Source organism: Eleginops maclovinus, chromosome 16, assembly GCF_036324505.1.
Source record: "Eleginops maclovinus isolate JMC-PN-2008 ecotype Puerto Natales chromosome 16, JC_Emac_rtc_rv5, whole genome shotgun sequence".
Taxonomy (NCBI): domain Eukaryota; kingdom Metazoa; phylum Chordata; class Actinopteri; order Perciformes; family Eleginopidae; genus Eleginops; species Eleginops maclovinus.
This window is the reverse complement of record NC_086364.1, coordinates 23,661,255-23,678,280: the sequence shown is the minus strand read 5'-3', so window position 1 is coordinate 23,678,280 and position 17,026 is coordinate 23,661,255. Positions and strand designations below refer to the sequence as shown.

Below are 17,026 nucleotides of genomic sequence, written 5' to 3'. Positions count from 1 at the left end.
AATAATAATGACCTTAATGTTTTCTTCAAAAAATAATTTCAAATTATAATAAATAACAATATAAATGTCTGGCACAATAATAATCAATATCATATTTTTGAAAGGTTTTTAAAAATTGTGACCTTAATGTTTAACTTCACAAACAAATGCACAATTTTAATAAAAATCAGTGTGCAGTAAATAATAATAATTGTATAAAAACAAATGAATTATATAATGATAATAAAAATGTAACCCTAATGTTTTTCACTTCAAAAACAAACTAAACTGTAAGATATGACCAGATTATAAAATGAGCATAAATAGTAAAAATTGTAATAATGATTCAAACTATTTAACAATAAAACAAAATAATTATGAAATAATACTTATAATAATTGAAGATAATGTTTTCCATAACAAATGAAAATGTTCATAAAAGAACATAATATAAATTAAAATGTTAAATAATAATAATAATAATATTTTGTATTAAAAACATATAAATCATAATAATTATTAATAAAATAATTATTATAACAGAACATTGAATAATAACCTTTTTCTAGAAAAACAAATGTAACATTTTAAATGACAAAACAAATAAATGCTATTAATACTATCTTTAATATAAATACTGTTGAGTCGATGTTTCCTCTTTCAACGGAAAGCTACTGAACTGTGAAATGGTTAGTAGGGGGTAGATAGATAGAATGGGAGGATGAAACCCTCTTTATTAGTCACATGCATGCACACAGCAGAGCACACACAGTGAAATGTGTCCTCTGCATTTAACCCATCCTAGTACTAGGAGCAGTGGGCAGCTATTGTGCAGCGCCCGGGGAGCAACGGGGAGGGGGGATTGGAGGTGTCCGGTGCCTTGCTCAAGGGCACCACAGCAGGGCCTAGGAGGTGAACTGGGACCTCTCCAAGTAGCAGTCCACTTTCCATATTTCAAGTCTGTTTGGGGACTTGAACCGGCGACCCTACGATTCCCAGTCCAAGCCCCTACTGACTGAGCCACTGCTGGGTGGACCTCTGAAGGGCTTTAGCATAAACACCGAGGGAACAGCCATGCAGGCGTTACTGGTGATGGAGCTGTAGTTTTAAATCTCCCCACTGACAGCTGTGTCCTTACTTCACAGTAGTTTACCTTTTGGATCTCAGCAGTGGGCACCGTTTGTCAGGTGACAACGAACAACCAATCACAGCCCAGCCCTCCTGTCTCTGCAGTAAACACCTGCTTGATTTGACTGCAGTCAAAGGTTAGACAGAGTTTAATTTATAAGCAGTGTTTACAGAAGTCATCAGCCCTGCCTCTAATCTAAGATATATTTTATTGATCCCACTTTGAGACTCATTGTTGATACAGTCGAGGGTGGCGTAGCATGGTGCCGGGGGCTGCCTGAATGTGGCGCAGCGGCTCGGCGCGAGATGGAGACCAGACTTGCCCGTCCCTCGCTGTCCACTCCCTGTCTCTCCTTCTCTGCTCACTAATGAAATAACCCCTTAACCAAAGTGTAAGTTTATCATCAGCTGCATAAACACAATAACAGCTCAAGTGCCTCTTAAAGACACAGCAAACACATCCCTCAAAAGATGCCCTATTTTTAACTCTGAAATGATCAGCGCACACACACACACACACACACACACACACACACACACACACACACACACACACACACACACACTTTAGATAGAAGATAGAATGGGAGGATGAAACCCTCTTTATTTTCACATACATGCACACAGCAGAGCACACACAGTGAAATTGGTCCTCTGCATTTAACCCATCCTAGTACTAGGAGCAGTGGGCAGCTATCGAGCAGCGCCCGGGGAGCAATGGGGAGGGGGGATTGGAGGTGTCCGGTGCCTTGCTCAAGGGCACCACAGCAGGGCCTAGGAGGTGAACTGGGACCTCTCCAAGTAACAGTCCACTTTCCATATTTCAAGTCTGTTCGGGGACTTGAACCGGCAACCCTACGATTCCCAGTCCAAGCCCCTACTGACTGAGCCACTGCTGGACTTTGGGCCACGAATGAGTCCATCGGGAGTATCTGACACTACATATAAACTCTAATAACCAGCAAAGCCCCCTGACCCCATACTCTTTATTATATGAAAAGGGTTCATCTGCTTGTAAAGTGTAGGATTTATAGAAAATAATTTGATGACTTTAAAAATATAAAAAAGGGGATGCATTTTACAGAGTTGCAATCTTTAAATGTTACTATCATGTTGAATATGCAATGAATCCTGCACAAAACATTACATCATACACAACTTCTGAGTACCAATGACTGACATGGTATTGATCATTGTGGTATTGAAAGGTATTCAACGTTCAGCAACTATACTACATTTTACAGGCAGAATCTGTGAAATGCAGCGTGCTAATTCACCAGAAAAGCCCCGGTGTATTTACTGGTTTAAATGATATTTTCTGTGAATTAGAACAGTTTAGTGTTTAACATGCTCCTACATTTTTTACAGAATGGTTCCGACAGCTGACGGTTTGTTTCCCGTAACGAGGAGACTTGTTTTACAGTTCATGTTTTCCTTGTTTTGGAAAATGCTCTGATCTGATTTTCACTGCAGAATGCAGCTTTTCTGTGGGAAGCCTTCCCCCGTGGAGCTGGAAGATAAACAGGAGAACACTCGTATTAAATAACCAACCATTCCTTCAGACAGAGCTCTTATAAATGTGGAGACTGATAACATCTGCTCTGTGAATCACTTCCTGTCTTCTGCTTTAAGAAACAGATATTTAGATTCCCAAACGTCCCCAGAGGTGGAGCTCTGTTCGCCTAAAGTATTAATATGTATGTACTGTATGTACTTATAGAATATATGTACTCTATATACAGTTCCTCATGAATCTCCCAAACGACGACACACATGTTAATATATGTTGTTGAATCCTCCAAAATGTTTCAGAGACATTTGTTCTGAGGGGTCTTGACTGGAACAGGTTGAGAACCTCTGCTGTATGCCATCTTCCTAATAGAGCCTCCTCCTCTTTATCCTTCCCCTCGGTCACATCCACGCTCCACCTTTCTCTGCTGTCGCTCCATCCCTAGCCACATCAGACAATCAACAACCCCTTCAAACAAGCCCTCAAAACCCACCTCTTCAGACTGGCTTTCCCCGTCCTTGAAACTGGAGCCTGGAATTATGAAAGGCACAAAGTTAGTTAATTAATAAAAATACAATTCAGTTCAATGAACACAAACTACAACTCCAGAGCAGAACATCGATTTCAACCCGTGGTGAAGCCTCATGATCACCTTCACACGGTACGACTGCTCCTCTCTCACCTCTCTGTCCGTCTTCACTTCCTGTTCCACACCGGAGTCACCTGATGGAGAGAAGAAGAGACAGAGAAACAGCCATAATAATACAGCTCTAACAAAGAGAAACATTAGAACCCTCAATGATTGAGAGAGCTGAAACCAGATGGAGTTCCAACATGTTTCTGTTGAACCTCTCAGGATCAGACGTTAATGGTTTGATGAAAGGAGGATCTGGTTTCTATACTCACAGCTCTTCTGGATCTTGGCTGTGATCGTCCCTTCATCGATCCTGTAAGGATGAACACAACCCATCAGTTTAGATCCAGTTTAAAATAAGTGTTCTTTGAGTCAGCTTCAGAGTCCTGACTGATCTAAGGCTTTACATCCCATCATCTCTTCTCTGCTAACACTACGACTGACAGCTTCCTTTCCACCCGTCTGTAAAATCCCACGACTGTTAGAAAGTTTGTTACTCACTAAATGTGGCTTTGATTACAATATGTTGTTTTTGGAAGAGATAGAGAGAGCCTGCAGTCAGTGGTAACATCACTGTTACCCCCCCCCAAGTTTAATACCATACTGCTGAACCAGCAGAGACCCCTCACTGACCTGAGAGTCTCCAGTCTGCAGAGAGGACTCTCCAGAAGATCTCTCAGCAGCTTCACTCCTGAATCCTGCAGATTATTGCCACTCAGGTCCAGATCTCTCAGATGGGAGGGGTTGGACTTCAGAGCAGAGGCCAGAGCAGCACAGCTGATCTCTGACAGACTGCAGTTCTTCAGTCTGAATAAAGGAAACATGATGTCACTTTAGAAATAAAGTCCTGTTTGAACTAACTCCAGGTTCAGTAATCTGTTCAGAGCTGGAGAAGGTGAGAAAGTGAAAAGAGCCCTCATTAATATTAAACACACCGTGCTTCTACTTCAATAATAAAGAGGAGACTTCACATCTGAACCTCCATCTACACACACTCATGATGCAGCCAGACAAATCAACCCTCAGAAACTGATTCAACTCCAGATCTCACGAATATTCCATTTAAGAAATGTGAAGAAGAAACCTCCAGAATATGAATTTTAGGAATAGTGGATTCATGGAATCACAGCATCTTCACTTTGAACTGTTCCGTCAGTAAGAGCATCGCGTAGCTTCAGAGAATATTAGTGTTTCCAATGTCCTATTTCCGTTTTGCCGTTATTACACAGAGGAGGGTGAGAGTGATCGTACGCAGACACAAACCAGGTAGTTTTCAAGGCAGCAGATGCAGTTTAGTTCAGGTTTATTTAGAGGTTACTTTACACTACCAATGTTGAGGTGATTAATGAGATGAATGGGTTGTTCTGCCGGGTCTGTTGTACTGGTGTAAGTGGTCTGGATAGAACTCTTTGCTCTTCACCTATTTATACAACCCAGTGCAGCTAATCACCGCCACCAAGTGTTCAAAGATAATATTGCAAGATAAACACAAACTGAATGGACAGCACAACAACACACATACAATGGCTCCTATAATTAGTGTTTAGGAGTTTTGATAGAAACATTCATTTGCTGTATTTTTTATACAATTTATTTTAAAAACATTGTTTATCCAGAGTAGGATTTTTAGCATTAGGATGCTCAGTGAGGATCAGTGTAATATCAGCCTGATGTCTGCAGCTCAGAGGCAACACAACTCTCTACATCTCAGCACAGAGAGATGGAGGACTGACCTGAGAGTCTCCAGTCTGCAGAGAGGACTCTCCAGAAGACCTCTCAGCAGCTTCACTCCTGAATCCTGCAGAACGTTGTAACTCAGGTCCAGATCTCTCAGATGGGAGGTGTTGGACTTCAGAGCTGAGGCCAGAGCAGCCCAGCTGATCTTTGACAACCTGCAGCTCCACAGTCTGAATAAAGGAAACATGATGAAGTTTAGAAACAAAGTTCTGTTTGAAATAACTCCAGTTTAATAATCAGATCAGAGCTGGAGAAGCTTTAACAATGATGTAGAAACAAATCCCTGATCATCTCAAACTCTCTGCAGAGTTTCTCTCCTCAGATGTGGAGCTCCTTCCTGTCCCTCACACAGCTCATCAGCACTGACAGCATCTTCAGCGACTCATGGAGCACAGAGTGAGTCTGAGGAAGCTCAAACCCTCTCCCTCACTAATTCACCTCCTCTCTGTAATTCTGCTGAATGTTCAACCATCAGCAAAAACACAAGAACATGTTAAGATGTATTTGTTCTCTGGAGAATTCTACAGACTAAGGACTCTTTATGTTGTTTTAGGAACGTTTGTTTACGCATATTATTTATATGATTTATTTTCATCAATTTTGATTCGTTGTGTTAACACTACGAAGGAACTGCGTTTACATCCCATGTTGTGCGGGGACACCTTTAGTTGTGGCGACCGACTCTAAGAAGAAGCATGAGGAGTTGTATGCTCCGCTGTAAGTAGAAGGTGGTGTTGCAGTGCACGTTTGAAGATTTGATGTTTTCCTTTCAACAAGTGGACTCATGCTCTCCGGGCTGTGTGCAGCCAGAGAGGTGTGTTTATGTTTCATCACGCATATTCATTTTGTCTTTACAGTTGTGTGTGATATGAAAGCGTGTTTATTTTGTTATGTATTTGAACAGTTCGGCGGTGGATTTGATGACAGTGATGTTGGAGCGCAATTAAGATGAATAAATCCATCATTAACAAAGAACTATGGTGCCGTGTATTACCTGGAGGGAGTGATAATAATGATATTAGTATATCCAGTTATTGAACTGACCTGAGAGTCTCCAGTCTGCAGTTTGGACTCTTCAGTCCAGAACTCAGCAGCTCCACTCCTGAATCCTGCAGCTTGTTGAAACTCAGGTCCAGATCTCTCAGATGGGAGGGCTCAGACTTCAGAGCTGAGGCCACGACTTCACAGTGAGTCTCTGAGAGTTGACAGTTAGAGAGTCTGTCAGGACACATAATACAGAAAGAGTTAGCATGAAGAGAGGAAACATTAACTGAGTTTGATGAAGCAACTATTGACCAGGGATAGGTGTCGTTAAGAATGTAACGGTACTGCTACTCTTATCAATATTGCTTATTGATCTGGTACTTTAACCGTTTTTTTATCTGTAATTTTTGTTATTTTTCAGGGAAAAACTAAACGAATTGTAAACCGAATTAATATTGCTTTATTAAAATGTCAAATAAATAAAATATTAGGGCTGTCAACATTAACAACGCCCGCGATTAATCTTGAAACCATAACGCGTTAAAAAAATAAAAACGCTAATGAATCATATTCTCAAGTTTGACCCCAAACTTCCTACCGTTATTCCAGGCGCATGTTTACCTGGCTGAATTACTGAAAGGCGTCACAAACACAGGTAACACGATGAGGAGGTCTCCCTGGTGTGCTTAACGGTACACTCCGTTTTAAAAAGCTTCCAGACGGAAGTTCAGATCAAACCAAAGTTGTGTGCACATATTGCAGTGATGAACTGTCCTTCCACCGAAGCACAACGAGCCTGAAGTACCATCTTCGGGCAAAGCACATCTTTGCTGATGCTAGCAAAGATGCTAGCACTGAGACAGCATCAAGCCGTGTTCGCCAAACTACACTGGCAGAGTGCAGCAAGGGCAAGTCTGTCCACAGAGCGACAACAACTAAGCTAACCAATGCTATCGCTAAAGGGATCCCCGTTGACTGCAGGCCCATCAACATCGTTGAAGACCAGGGGCTTCAAGGTATTATCCAGATCGCCTCAGATGACCCATCATACAAGCCACCTGCTAGGGGAACTATTGTCTCCAGAATTCATGAATTGTTTGGCAGAGAAAAGGCAAAGAAGCGGAGCAGTTGGCACAGGCTACATTTATTGCACCGACTGGAGACCACTGGACATCAGTAAGGAACCATAACTACCTCGGTGTAACAGCACACCTAATCGATGACCAATGGCAACTGCACTCGTTCACTTTAGGTGTGGTGAAAACAGGGGAAAGGCATTTGCAGAAGCATGGTTTAGTCAGTTTCTTGAAGTTGCAAAGGAGTGGGAGATTACAGACAAGGTCACCACTATAGGAACAGACAGCAGGCAAGGAGTCTACCATTCGAGCACATGCCCTGTGTAGCGCACATTATACAGAGGGTAATCACGGTGCCTCTCCGTGACAGCGGGTTTGACGGTGCTTTAGCCAAGTGCCGTAAAACAGTCGGACATTTCAAACACAGTCCTGCAAACACAGCAGAGCTGAAACTTCAGCGAGCCTCTCATGGGCAAGAAGAGCAGTCACTTGTCCAGGACGTACCCACGCGCTGGAGTTCAACTCTCGAAATGATAAAGCGTGTCCAAAACAACAAAGACCCACTGAAGGCAACGCTAGCACAGCAGAAGCACAAATTAGCCATGCTAACCTCAGCTGAATATGACAGGCTGGCAAAGTTGGAAACACTGCTGGAGCCATGCAGGTAAGGTGACTCCCCATCTCCAATTTTATTTCCTGCAAATACAATTAATACAACAGTCACTTTGTTATTGTACTTCAGAACTAGTTGTAGGCCTGTCCCCTAAATGTGTGTTAAATGAATTAAAAGTGTAGTCATTAATACTGTTGGTTTTGTGTGTTTGTAGGTATGTCACTGAGCTCCTGGGTGGTGACAGATATGTGTCCTGCTCTGCAGTGCTGCCTGCACTCTGCCACCTCTTGGGTACGATGGAGGTCTCAGATGTTGACCCTGCCTACATAGTGCGCTTCAAGACTGCATTCACAGAGGACCTCAACAGACGAAAGGACAACACAAACCTGTTATGGCTAAAGGTAGCAACAGCTCTAGATCCCAGATTCAAGGACCTCAGGTGCCTGCCCAGAGCAGAGAGGGAAGAGGTGTGGCAAAAGCTGAGTGAGATGCTGAAGGACAGAGAACCTGCATCACAGCCATCCAGAGAGGAAATTGAACCAGAGCCACCAAAGAAGAAGAAGATGGCCCTCCTACTGATGGGGTCAGAGTCAGAGTCTGATGATGAGGCACTGTCCACAGACAAAACTGTAGACAGGTATAAAGCAGAGCCCAGTGTCGGCATAGAGGCATGTCCACTACAGTGGTGGGCGGCACACACAGGTGCTCATGGTAAGCTGGCCCATATTGCACAGAGGTACTTGGCTACACCTGCCCCAACAGTGCCATGTGAGAGACTGTTTTCTTTGGCAGGCCACATTGTGCAGAAGAAGAGGTCCGCTCTGTCATCTGACAATGTCAACATGCTGGTCTGCCTGAGCAACTGGTTGAAAGAAAAGTAGAGTGTATGAACAGGTGGACTGGAGTCATGTCACACAAGTTCACGCTGTTTAAAATAATCTTATTCAACTAAGAGTGAAAAGGGACTGCTCACTTTGTATCTTCAAAGACACTATGGCATTCAGTTTGTTAAATAGGCCCACTGTTACTCACTACTGCATTCATTTGGGTGAGATGTTACTTCACAAACTCTTTACAGGCAAGCTGTTCACATTCACTTTGTAACTGTTTATGTGGTTGTCTGCTAATCCTTCTAGTCTGCAGTTTATTACGGATGTTGTGGGCAATGCCAAACACTCCCTGACACTTCTTACTCAGCAAACTAATAGATTCTAGTTCAGAAATGATCACAACTAAGCTGAGATCTTATAATGAAGTGAAAACTGTGGTTCCTCGAACCAGTTTGTCATGCATTTCTTTATTCCAACACCACACATGATGTATTTGTTTTATCTCCCCCCAGAAATACAAGTAAATACTAGTATTTTAAACTTGTGATTAATCACAACCTGTTATTGTGATTAACTCGATTACATTTTAATCGTTTGACAGCACTAATTATAATTATAGAATAACTGATATCTGAGGAACTAAACCTAATCTAGTTTATAAAGTTCATCTCATCTGGACTTACACAGCCTTCCTGCAGTTCCTCACAGCTGGAATCAGTCTCCATCGTCCCTCCTCTGATGTGTTGTACTTCTTCAGGTCCAACTCATCCAGAACCTCCTCTGACATCTGCAGCATGTCGGCCAGAGCTGAGCAGTGGATCACAGAGAGTCTCTTCTTTGATCTGTTCCCTGACTTCAGGAACTCTGTGATCTCCTGATGTACTGAGTGGTCCTTCATCTCTGTCAGACAGTGGAAGATGTTGATGCTCCTGCCAGGAACGATTTCATCACCGCTCATCTCCTTCAGGTTACTGATGGCTCTCTGCATGATCTTTGGACGGCTGTCTGTGCGACCCAGCAGGCCTCCTAAGAGTCTCTGGTTGGACTCCAGAGAGAGGCCGTGGAGAAAGCGGACGAACAGGTCCAGGTGGCCATTTTCACTTCTGAGGGATTTCTTCATGGTATCCTTTAAGAAGCCATCCAGGGATGGGTAATCCTGATCACTGCCATCACCTAGGTAATAGTCACAGTCTCCCTGCAGGAAGTCCTTCAGTACCGCTGTGTCTCTGTTGGTGTAGCAGTGCAGCATGTAGACTGCAGCCAGGAACTCCTGGACGCTCAGATGAACAAAGCAGTAGACTGTTTTCTGGAAAATCACACTCTCCCTTTTGAAGATCTCTGTACAGACTCCTGAGTGCACCAAGGCCTCGGTGACATCAAGACCACAGCGCTGCAGGTCTTCTTGGTAGAACATGATGTCTCCTTTCTCCAGATGTTCAAACGCCAGCCTCCCCAGCTTCAGGAGAACCTCCCTGTCAGCCTCCGTCAGCTGCTGTGGACTCGTCTCATGTCCCTCATGGTACTTCTGCTTCTTCCTCTTTGTCTGGACCAGCAGGAAGTGTGAGTACATGTCACTGAGGGTCTTAGGCAGCTCTCCTCTCTGGTCTGTAGTCAAGATTTGGTCCAGAACTGCAGCAGTGATCCAGCAGAAGACTGGGATCAGACACATGATGTGGAGGCTCCTGGAGCTATTGATGTGAGAGATGATTCTGCTGGACTGTTCTTCATCTCTGGATCTCCTCCTGAAGTACTCCTCCTTCTGGGCGTCAGTGAAGCCTCGTACTTCTGTCACCCTGTCCACACACTCAGGAGGGATCTGATTGGCCGCTGCAGGTCTGGAAGTGATCCAGACGAGAGCCGAGGGAAGCAACTTCCCCCTGATGAGGTTTGTCAGCAGCACGTTGACTGAGGACTGCTGTGAGACATCAGACACAACCTTCCTGTTTCTGAACTCCAGAGAGAGTCTGCTTTCATCCAGGCCGTCAAAGATGAACAGCACTTTACAGACAGCCAGCTGCTCTGCTGTGACCTTCTGTAAGGCTGGATGGAATACATGGATCAGCCTGAGAAGACTGTACTGCTCAGCTTTGATCAGGTTCAGCTCCCTGAAGGGGAGCGGGATCACCAGACTGACCTCTTGGTTCTCCAAACCCTCGGCCCAGTCCAGAGTGAACTTCTGCACTGAGAAGGTTTTTCCAACTCCAGCAATGCCGTTGGTCAGGACCGCTCTGATGTGTGTCTGCTGGTCAGGTAAGGCTTTAAAGATGTCCTGGCACTTGATCAGAGTGTCATGGAGGCTCTTTTTCTTGGAAGCTGTCTCCAGCTGCCTCACTTCATGTTGGGTATTAACCTCTTCACTCCGTCCTTGTGTGATGTAGAGCTCAGTGAAGATGCTGTTGAGGAGGGTTTCACTTCCATCAGTTCCTTCAGTCACACGTTCACATCTCCTCCTCAGACTGGTCCTATGTTCCTCTAAAACCTCCTGCAGACCATCTGAAAAGAGAAGAACCAGAGGATCAGGAAAATGCTTTTGAGAATCTGAGGATGAAAATAAAACTTAAAACTAGAGACAGGGTTTAAGAAGATATGATTTAAATAAACAGCTTAAAGTCTACGCTGTACAACACGAGACTAACCCTAAAGCAGATGCAGGAAGAATCCTGGACATAAAGACAACAATCGTAGCCATCAGATATCTTTACTACCTTCTGTTAAATTTCTTTGCAGGGCTAACGTTCCCCTGAGCTGAAGATCTGTCCGGTATTTACTAAGGAAAATACTTCATACACACTTTCAAAAAAACGCCTGAATGAAGATCTGATGATACAGTCAGCGACTTCACAACAGGACCATAAACAAGCAGGGCTAATGTTTCCCTCAGATTGAGACAGAAACACTGCTGTCCCACGGTAAATGTGTTAGTGCAAACTTCAAAAACAAAGCCTTAAAGAACAGATCAGATGATGGCGTTTCTGTGGAAGAGAAGACACCCGGCGCCCAGACGCGGTAGAGAGGCTGCATGAGTTCAGCTCTTACTTTGTACAGAGCTGGTCTGACTGGCTGTCTGCAGTCCAGCTCTGGTTCTGGATCTCTCTCCACACTGGGGACAACAGGAGTCTCCTGGTGGAGGTCGCTGCTCCCAGTATGAGGTGATGCACTGTCTGCAGAACCAGTGTCCACAGCTGGTAGAGACTGGATCCTTTAGGGCGTCCTGACACAGAGCACAGCTGTACAGCTGCTCCTCCACAGGAACAGGACTTCTCCTCTTCCCTCTGTGGAGAGGAACACATCCTTTAAAGCACTTTACTTTAGTGGAGCTGATTCTTATCGTATATATGTCACTGTTAAGTTTTCTTCTGCAGTTCGACTTTCCCACAGTTTCAATCCACATCACACTAAGGAAATTCACATCAAGCTGTTAGTCAACAAAGACAAATGTCTGTCCCCCTGTCCCTCTGATGTAGCTTCCCCTTTCCCCCCTCCCTTTCTTCTAGCATCCTGTAAATTGCCTTGTTGTATGCAGTTTGTCCCTCTGACCAATGTTCAGGATGTAGAATCTGATTGGCTGTTCCCCTTCTTCCTTCCCTTTAAGAATCTGGTCTAATATTTGATCGGGGTCAGGTCCTTTTAGACTTTGGTTGTGCAGGTTATCTGGCCTCCAGCTGGACCTGATTCTGTTAAATGCTCTTTATTAAATAACACAACTTTGATTTGAAGCTTGTAGATCTGTTCTTTTATTACCAGAAGGTGATTTCCTCAACAATTCTGAACAAAGGAACAACAAGGTGGACATTATAGTTTGATATTTTAAAAAGGTCTCCAAACAGCATCCTGTCTGGATTCATGACAGGAGCAGATGGTCCTCATATCTCAGACACACACAGCTGTATTAATCTGGTACACTACCGCATTATAAACACAACTTACTTAAATCGACTTTGCTGTGAATGAATTACAATACAAATATAGAAAGGATGCAGAAAGAACAACGTGATGATAGTGATTTATAAAAAGCCTGAGCTAATGCTTCGTCAGGTCTGTCTGCAACACGACAAGAAACCCCTTTGAAATGTTTGTTTTCTGAAAGAGATCAGGTTCAATAAGCTAAGCTAACGGTGCTGCTCCATCAACACTCAGAATAACTGAATCCAGGCATAAATACAGCAGCTGCTATACTGTGAGCACCAGGCTCTGGTTGATACACGTTCATGAATAACCCTGATGTAATATGAGCTGCTGTAGAGCTCTGGGTGCTGATGATTCCCTCTCTGATTCACTTCAGATGGTCAGAGACCACAGGAGCAGAATCTCTCTCTGACAGGTGTCATGATCCTGGTTTTGTCTCTGTTTCCTGCTTTATTTTGAAATGTTTTCCCCTCTTGTGTCATGTTTAGCTTCACTTCCTGTCTGCGTTTCCCTCCTGTGCCTCATTATGTCATTGTGTTCACCTGTTGCCCCTGTGTTTCTCCTCCCCCCTCCAGCTGTGTCTTGTCTTGTGATTACCCTTGTGTATTTAGTCCCTGGCCCTTTCTCAATATGCGTTCTTGTCTGTACTCGTTTGCTCATGTTCTTGTGAAACGTCATCTCTTGCTGCCCAAGTACTGTCCCAAACCCAAGTTCGCTTTCACCAACAACGGATAAAGTACCCGGATGTATTCTGGGAAACGTTCTCGACACGCCCATTTTACCAAGGATGCATCGGATGCTGACTTGTGTTAACTCGGCAGCGAATATATCCCAGCATTCATTTCGGCATTCAAGCGAGGAGCGGGAAAATTACTCGACGCCATTGAACAACGGTACGTTTTTACTATTTTCGTATGCTATTTCATCACTACAAATTCACTTTGAGGCGAGAAATCAAGGGTTTAGATTTCAAATATTAGCAGTTTTACGAAAATCGCTGGCGAATTCAAAATCTGCTCAAACGTTTTCGGAGTTGAGAAGCTCCACAATTGTGTATTGCGCAATACCACCAAGTACTCATCGTCTCAAACCGCCAACAGCTCTGTGTGCTCGTCAACTTGCAAGTTCATTCTTCCAAGAACAACTCGCAAGAATGTTCTCCCCAAGTACACAAGTCCGTTCTTTGCATTCTTGGTATTGAGAAACGCCCTCTGTTTCCCTTTGGTCTCTTGTTCAGTCGTCGTCATTTCCCAACTGATCTTGTCCATGTTGCCTGCCTGTTCCTGTCCGTCCTTCATGTCTCAAGCTAAGTGTTTTTCATGTCCTGTGTTCCCCTTGCTGAGTGTTTTTGTTAACAGCTTTTTGAATAAAGCTCGCCTTTTGTTTGGACCCCTACCTGTCTCACTTTGTTACTGCACTTGGGTCCTGTTTCCCCAACCCTGACAACAGGTTTCTGCAGAGCCTCACAAACTTTACGTCTCCAGGTGTAATTTATCAAGTTGTGTGAAAACACGGGGACATGAACTTCACACCTTTACTTCCTTCATGTTGCCAGGTACAATGTTGTCTTTGAATTGACTCCATACTTATATCTGCTAATGCTAACACAACCAGCTCACAGGCTTTACTGTTACTAATAAACATCTTAAATGTACATCTAAAGAGGGCTATGAAGTTACTGTTGTTATTTATTTGTTTTGTCTTGTATATATGTGTTATATGGCATTGTTGAGGAACCTGTGACCCACGCTTTCCATAACTATACTGTGAGTGTGTGTATGATATGACTTTGAACCTTTTGAATCTTGAATTAAAGACTTTTTAACGATGATATATAAGGTTTTACAAATACTTAATATCAATATTTTTGTCATTTTGAAATAACTGTATGCTGCTGATACATTGATAATATAATAGCATATGGGATGTCCCTGAATATTGTTCACTGTCCTCGATCAGAATCAGAAATACTTTATTAACACGGACCTTTCTTATTTGATTTAGAAATGAAGATTTTCACTCTGGTTTTTATACATTTCTGAATAAACGCAGTTTTATACAGAATACAGAGAGCTGCCACAGCTAAGAGGATGCCAGTCTCGCCGGCGGCAGGGAGCAGGTGGGGGTTCGGTGCCTTGCTCAAGGGCACCTCAGCAGGGCCCAGCAGGTGGACTTTATTCTGCCCGTTTACTGTGCTACTCTGCACTGCTTTTTCTTTACTGTCTGACTGTGTTTCTGTACTCTGAACTGGTCTTTACATTATTAAAGAACAGATCAGATATAAAACTGAATCCTCTTCAGGTCAGTTAGCAGAGACTCTTACTTTGTGTCTGAGGGTCCAGGTTCATCACTGAAGAGTGGATTAATATCTTTAGACCAGTCACTCTTCAGAGACAGACAGCTGGGGACTGGAGGCTCTGCTCTCCGTCTGTGGGAACAACAAAGGTTTTACACATCATCAGTTCTGGTTGAGAGCAGCGTTTGACTTCAGTCTGTTCATCTGATTAAAGATGTTTGGACTCGTTCTGAACTGTCAAACGAGCTTTAGGGTTTCTGCTGTTAAAGTTCCTTTGAGAGAGAAGGGTTTGACATGTTTGGATTTTATTAGCTGAACACAAAGTCCAACATGTAAAGTGTGAGGATGATTTCACCAGTAGATCATTCACTATCTCTGATGATGGCAAGGAGCAAGGCTTCAGTTAAACATTGTTACTGTACGGAGGTTCTTTACTGCGATCATTAAAGAACTGATCAGATTATCAGATGATATAAAAACTGAATCCTCTTCAGGTCAGTTAGCAGAGACTCTTACTCTGTGTCTGAGGGTCCGGGTTCATCACTGAAATTTATATTAAAGTCTCTAGAGCGGTCACTCTTCAGAGACAGACAGCTGGAGACTGGAGACTTGTCCTCTTCCTCACTCATCTTCTCCAGTTTGAGAGAAACACCAGTAACACTGCAGACACACACACACACACACACACACACACACACACACACCCTATTTAAATCGTATCCATCATAATGATAATCTTTCGTTTAGTTTATTTTATGTTAGTTTGATTTTACCTCTCACTTTGTCCTGCTACTGTTGCGCAGCAATTTCCCTCGGGATAAACACAGCTCCTTGAATCTTGAAATTCAACAAATCAGTCAGACGGGTCGCTCTCCAGTTTGATTGCTCTGGACGGTTGCCTGTTATGTAACTCTGATGAATCAGAAACCAGGAAATGTAAAAGTGTACAGCATTTGAAAATGTCCCCTTGGACTCTAGAAAATGTATTTCTTTTTAGATGAATTATTTGTATACATATAGTTTAACCCAGTGAATTAAGAATATATTGAAACCGCAGCAGAGCCTGGTGTCAACACTCACCCTGTTTCCTTCCTCCTGTCGAAGTGTAAAATGGAGTCTGGCAGTCTGACTTCATACTTGGACTTTAAACATCTCACCCAGTCTGCAGCCGCTCCCTTCGTTTAATAGCCAGCCTTATCACCTGGACAGGTACACATACAGGGATTATTATCAGAATGATAGAAATAGAAATGCAGCTACAAACCAGAGGAACAAAGTCACAAAATAAAATACAAAATACAAGTGAGAAAACAACCCCGTGCAAGTAAACATCCTGTATTGAAAACCTCACTAAAGTTAGGGTTTGCAGGTGTACTACTGCTGCATTTATTGCAATTGAATGCTCTAGATGATTTAACTCGTTAATGTACTGTTGGTCAGTTTAATCTGCAGCAATGCATCATATTCTATAAGATCTATGTGTGCTACCATGTTCTGTGAATAACACATATTGCTAATGAGAGGGCGCACTGTCGGTTCCCGCTGAGAGAAACGGCTGATATAAAGACGAGTCAGTGCAGGACGAAGTGCATTGTGGGACATGTAGTTCATGGACATTTGAATTCGATAAACTTATATTATTTTCTTTATCTAAAAAAAACAATACAACATATATGTTTTAAAAACAGCAGAAATGCACATTGCTATGGAAAAAGTAAGTAAGAACAGGTCACCCAACATGCTACTTCCTCTGTACTCACAAAGTAGTTAGCTGCTAACATTAGCATGATTTCCCCCCAGTTACGTTCTCTGCCGTGAAACCGACACCAAAGAATAAAGCTCCTGTGCACACCCCACTAAAGCTCCCCCATTTTAAAAGTGAAAGTGACATTCATACACGGAAGAAATGCTATTTCTGAACACAATTAGAGCATTAGTGTTACTCATTCACGGGACAACATGGCGCCCCTCTCCGGCCAGGTTTAGCATGTGCTGAACGGGAAAAACGTTTATGAATAAAGTCCCTTTAACCGTGGCTTTGGCCTTTAAAAAAAACCAATAACCATCCCCAAATAAGCTCCATTCATGGCTCCAGCTTCTACAACGGGCTAACATGCAACAACTGACCAGAGAGGCTAATGAACACAACCGCCCGAGCTTTAAATGCAGACACGTGTGAAATAAATGATGAATTCTTGTGACTGATTTATACATTTTTAGTTGATCCAGTATTGTTAGGTTATCTGACATTTTCATTATCACTTTATTTACCTACATTTAACTACTTTTCGTTTTCCTAAAACCCAGTGGCGGCTGGCCAATAGAGGGCGCTA

General features: G+C 43.1%; 1 protein-coding gene across 4 annotated transcripts; it reads right to left on the bottom strand.

The window, feature by feature from the left end:
• Positions 1 to 1,712: 1,712 nt before the first annotated feature.
• LOC134878060 (protein NLRC3-like) lies at positions 1,713 to 15,799 on the bottom strand. Of its 4 annotated transcripts, none has more exons than XM_063903833.1 (13): positions 15,774 to 15,799; positions 15,467 to 15,605; positions 15,210 to 15,353; positions 14,721 to 14,825; positions 11,528 to 11,763; positions 9,175 to 10,984; positions 6,033 to 6,206; positions 4,985 to 5,158; positions 3,885 to 4,058; positions 3,524 to 3,564; positions 3,270 to 3,340; positions 3,111 to 3,148; positions 1,713 to 2,617 (listed from the first exon to the last, which is right to left on the bottom strand). In XM_063903833.1, the coding sequence occupies exons 3-13, from the start codon at positions 15,320 to 15,322 to the stop codon at positions 2,572 to 2,574; spliced, it is 2,982 nt and encodes a 993-aa protein (XP_063759903.1). In that variant the 5' UTR covers positions 15,323 to 15,353; positions 15,467 to 15,605; positions 15,774 to 15,799; the 3' UTR covers positions 1,713 to 2,571. The 4 variants fall into 4 exon arrangements, with proteins under 4 accessions (XP_063759903.1, XP_063759905.1, XP_063759904.1 ...); XM_063903835.1 differs by having other exon boundaries at positions 3,300 to 3,340; XM_063903834.1 differs by having other exon boundaries at positions 15,467 to 15,592; positions 15,774 to 15,790.
• Between the last annotated feature and the right edge of the window lie 1,227 nt (positions 15,800 to 17,026).

What these genes read in the sequence shown, in the direction of transcription:
- LOC134878060 (XM_063903833.1), bottom strand. Translation starts at nt 15,322, where the DNA reads ATGAGTGAGGAAGAGGACAAGTCTCCAGTCTCCAGCTGTCTGTCTCTG. An exon ending in CCTGGACCCTCAGACACAAA is followed by an intron (nt 11,764 to 14,720) that starts GTAAGAGTCTCT and finishes TCCTCTCCACAG; the next exon opens with AGGGAAGAGGAGAAGTCCTG. An exon ending in AGGAACTGCAGGAAGGCTGT is followed by an intron (nt 6,207 to 9,174) that starts GTAAGTCCAGAT and finishes GTGTCCTGACAG; the next exon opens with ACTCTCTAACTGTCAACTCT.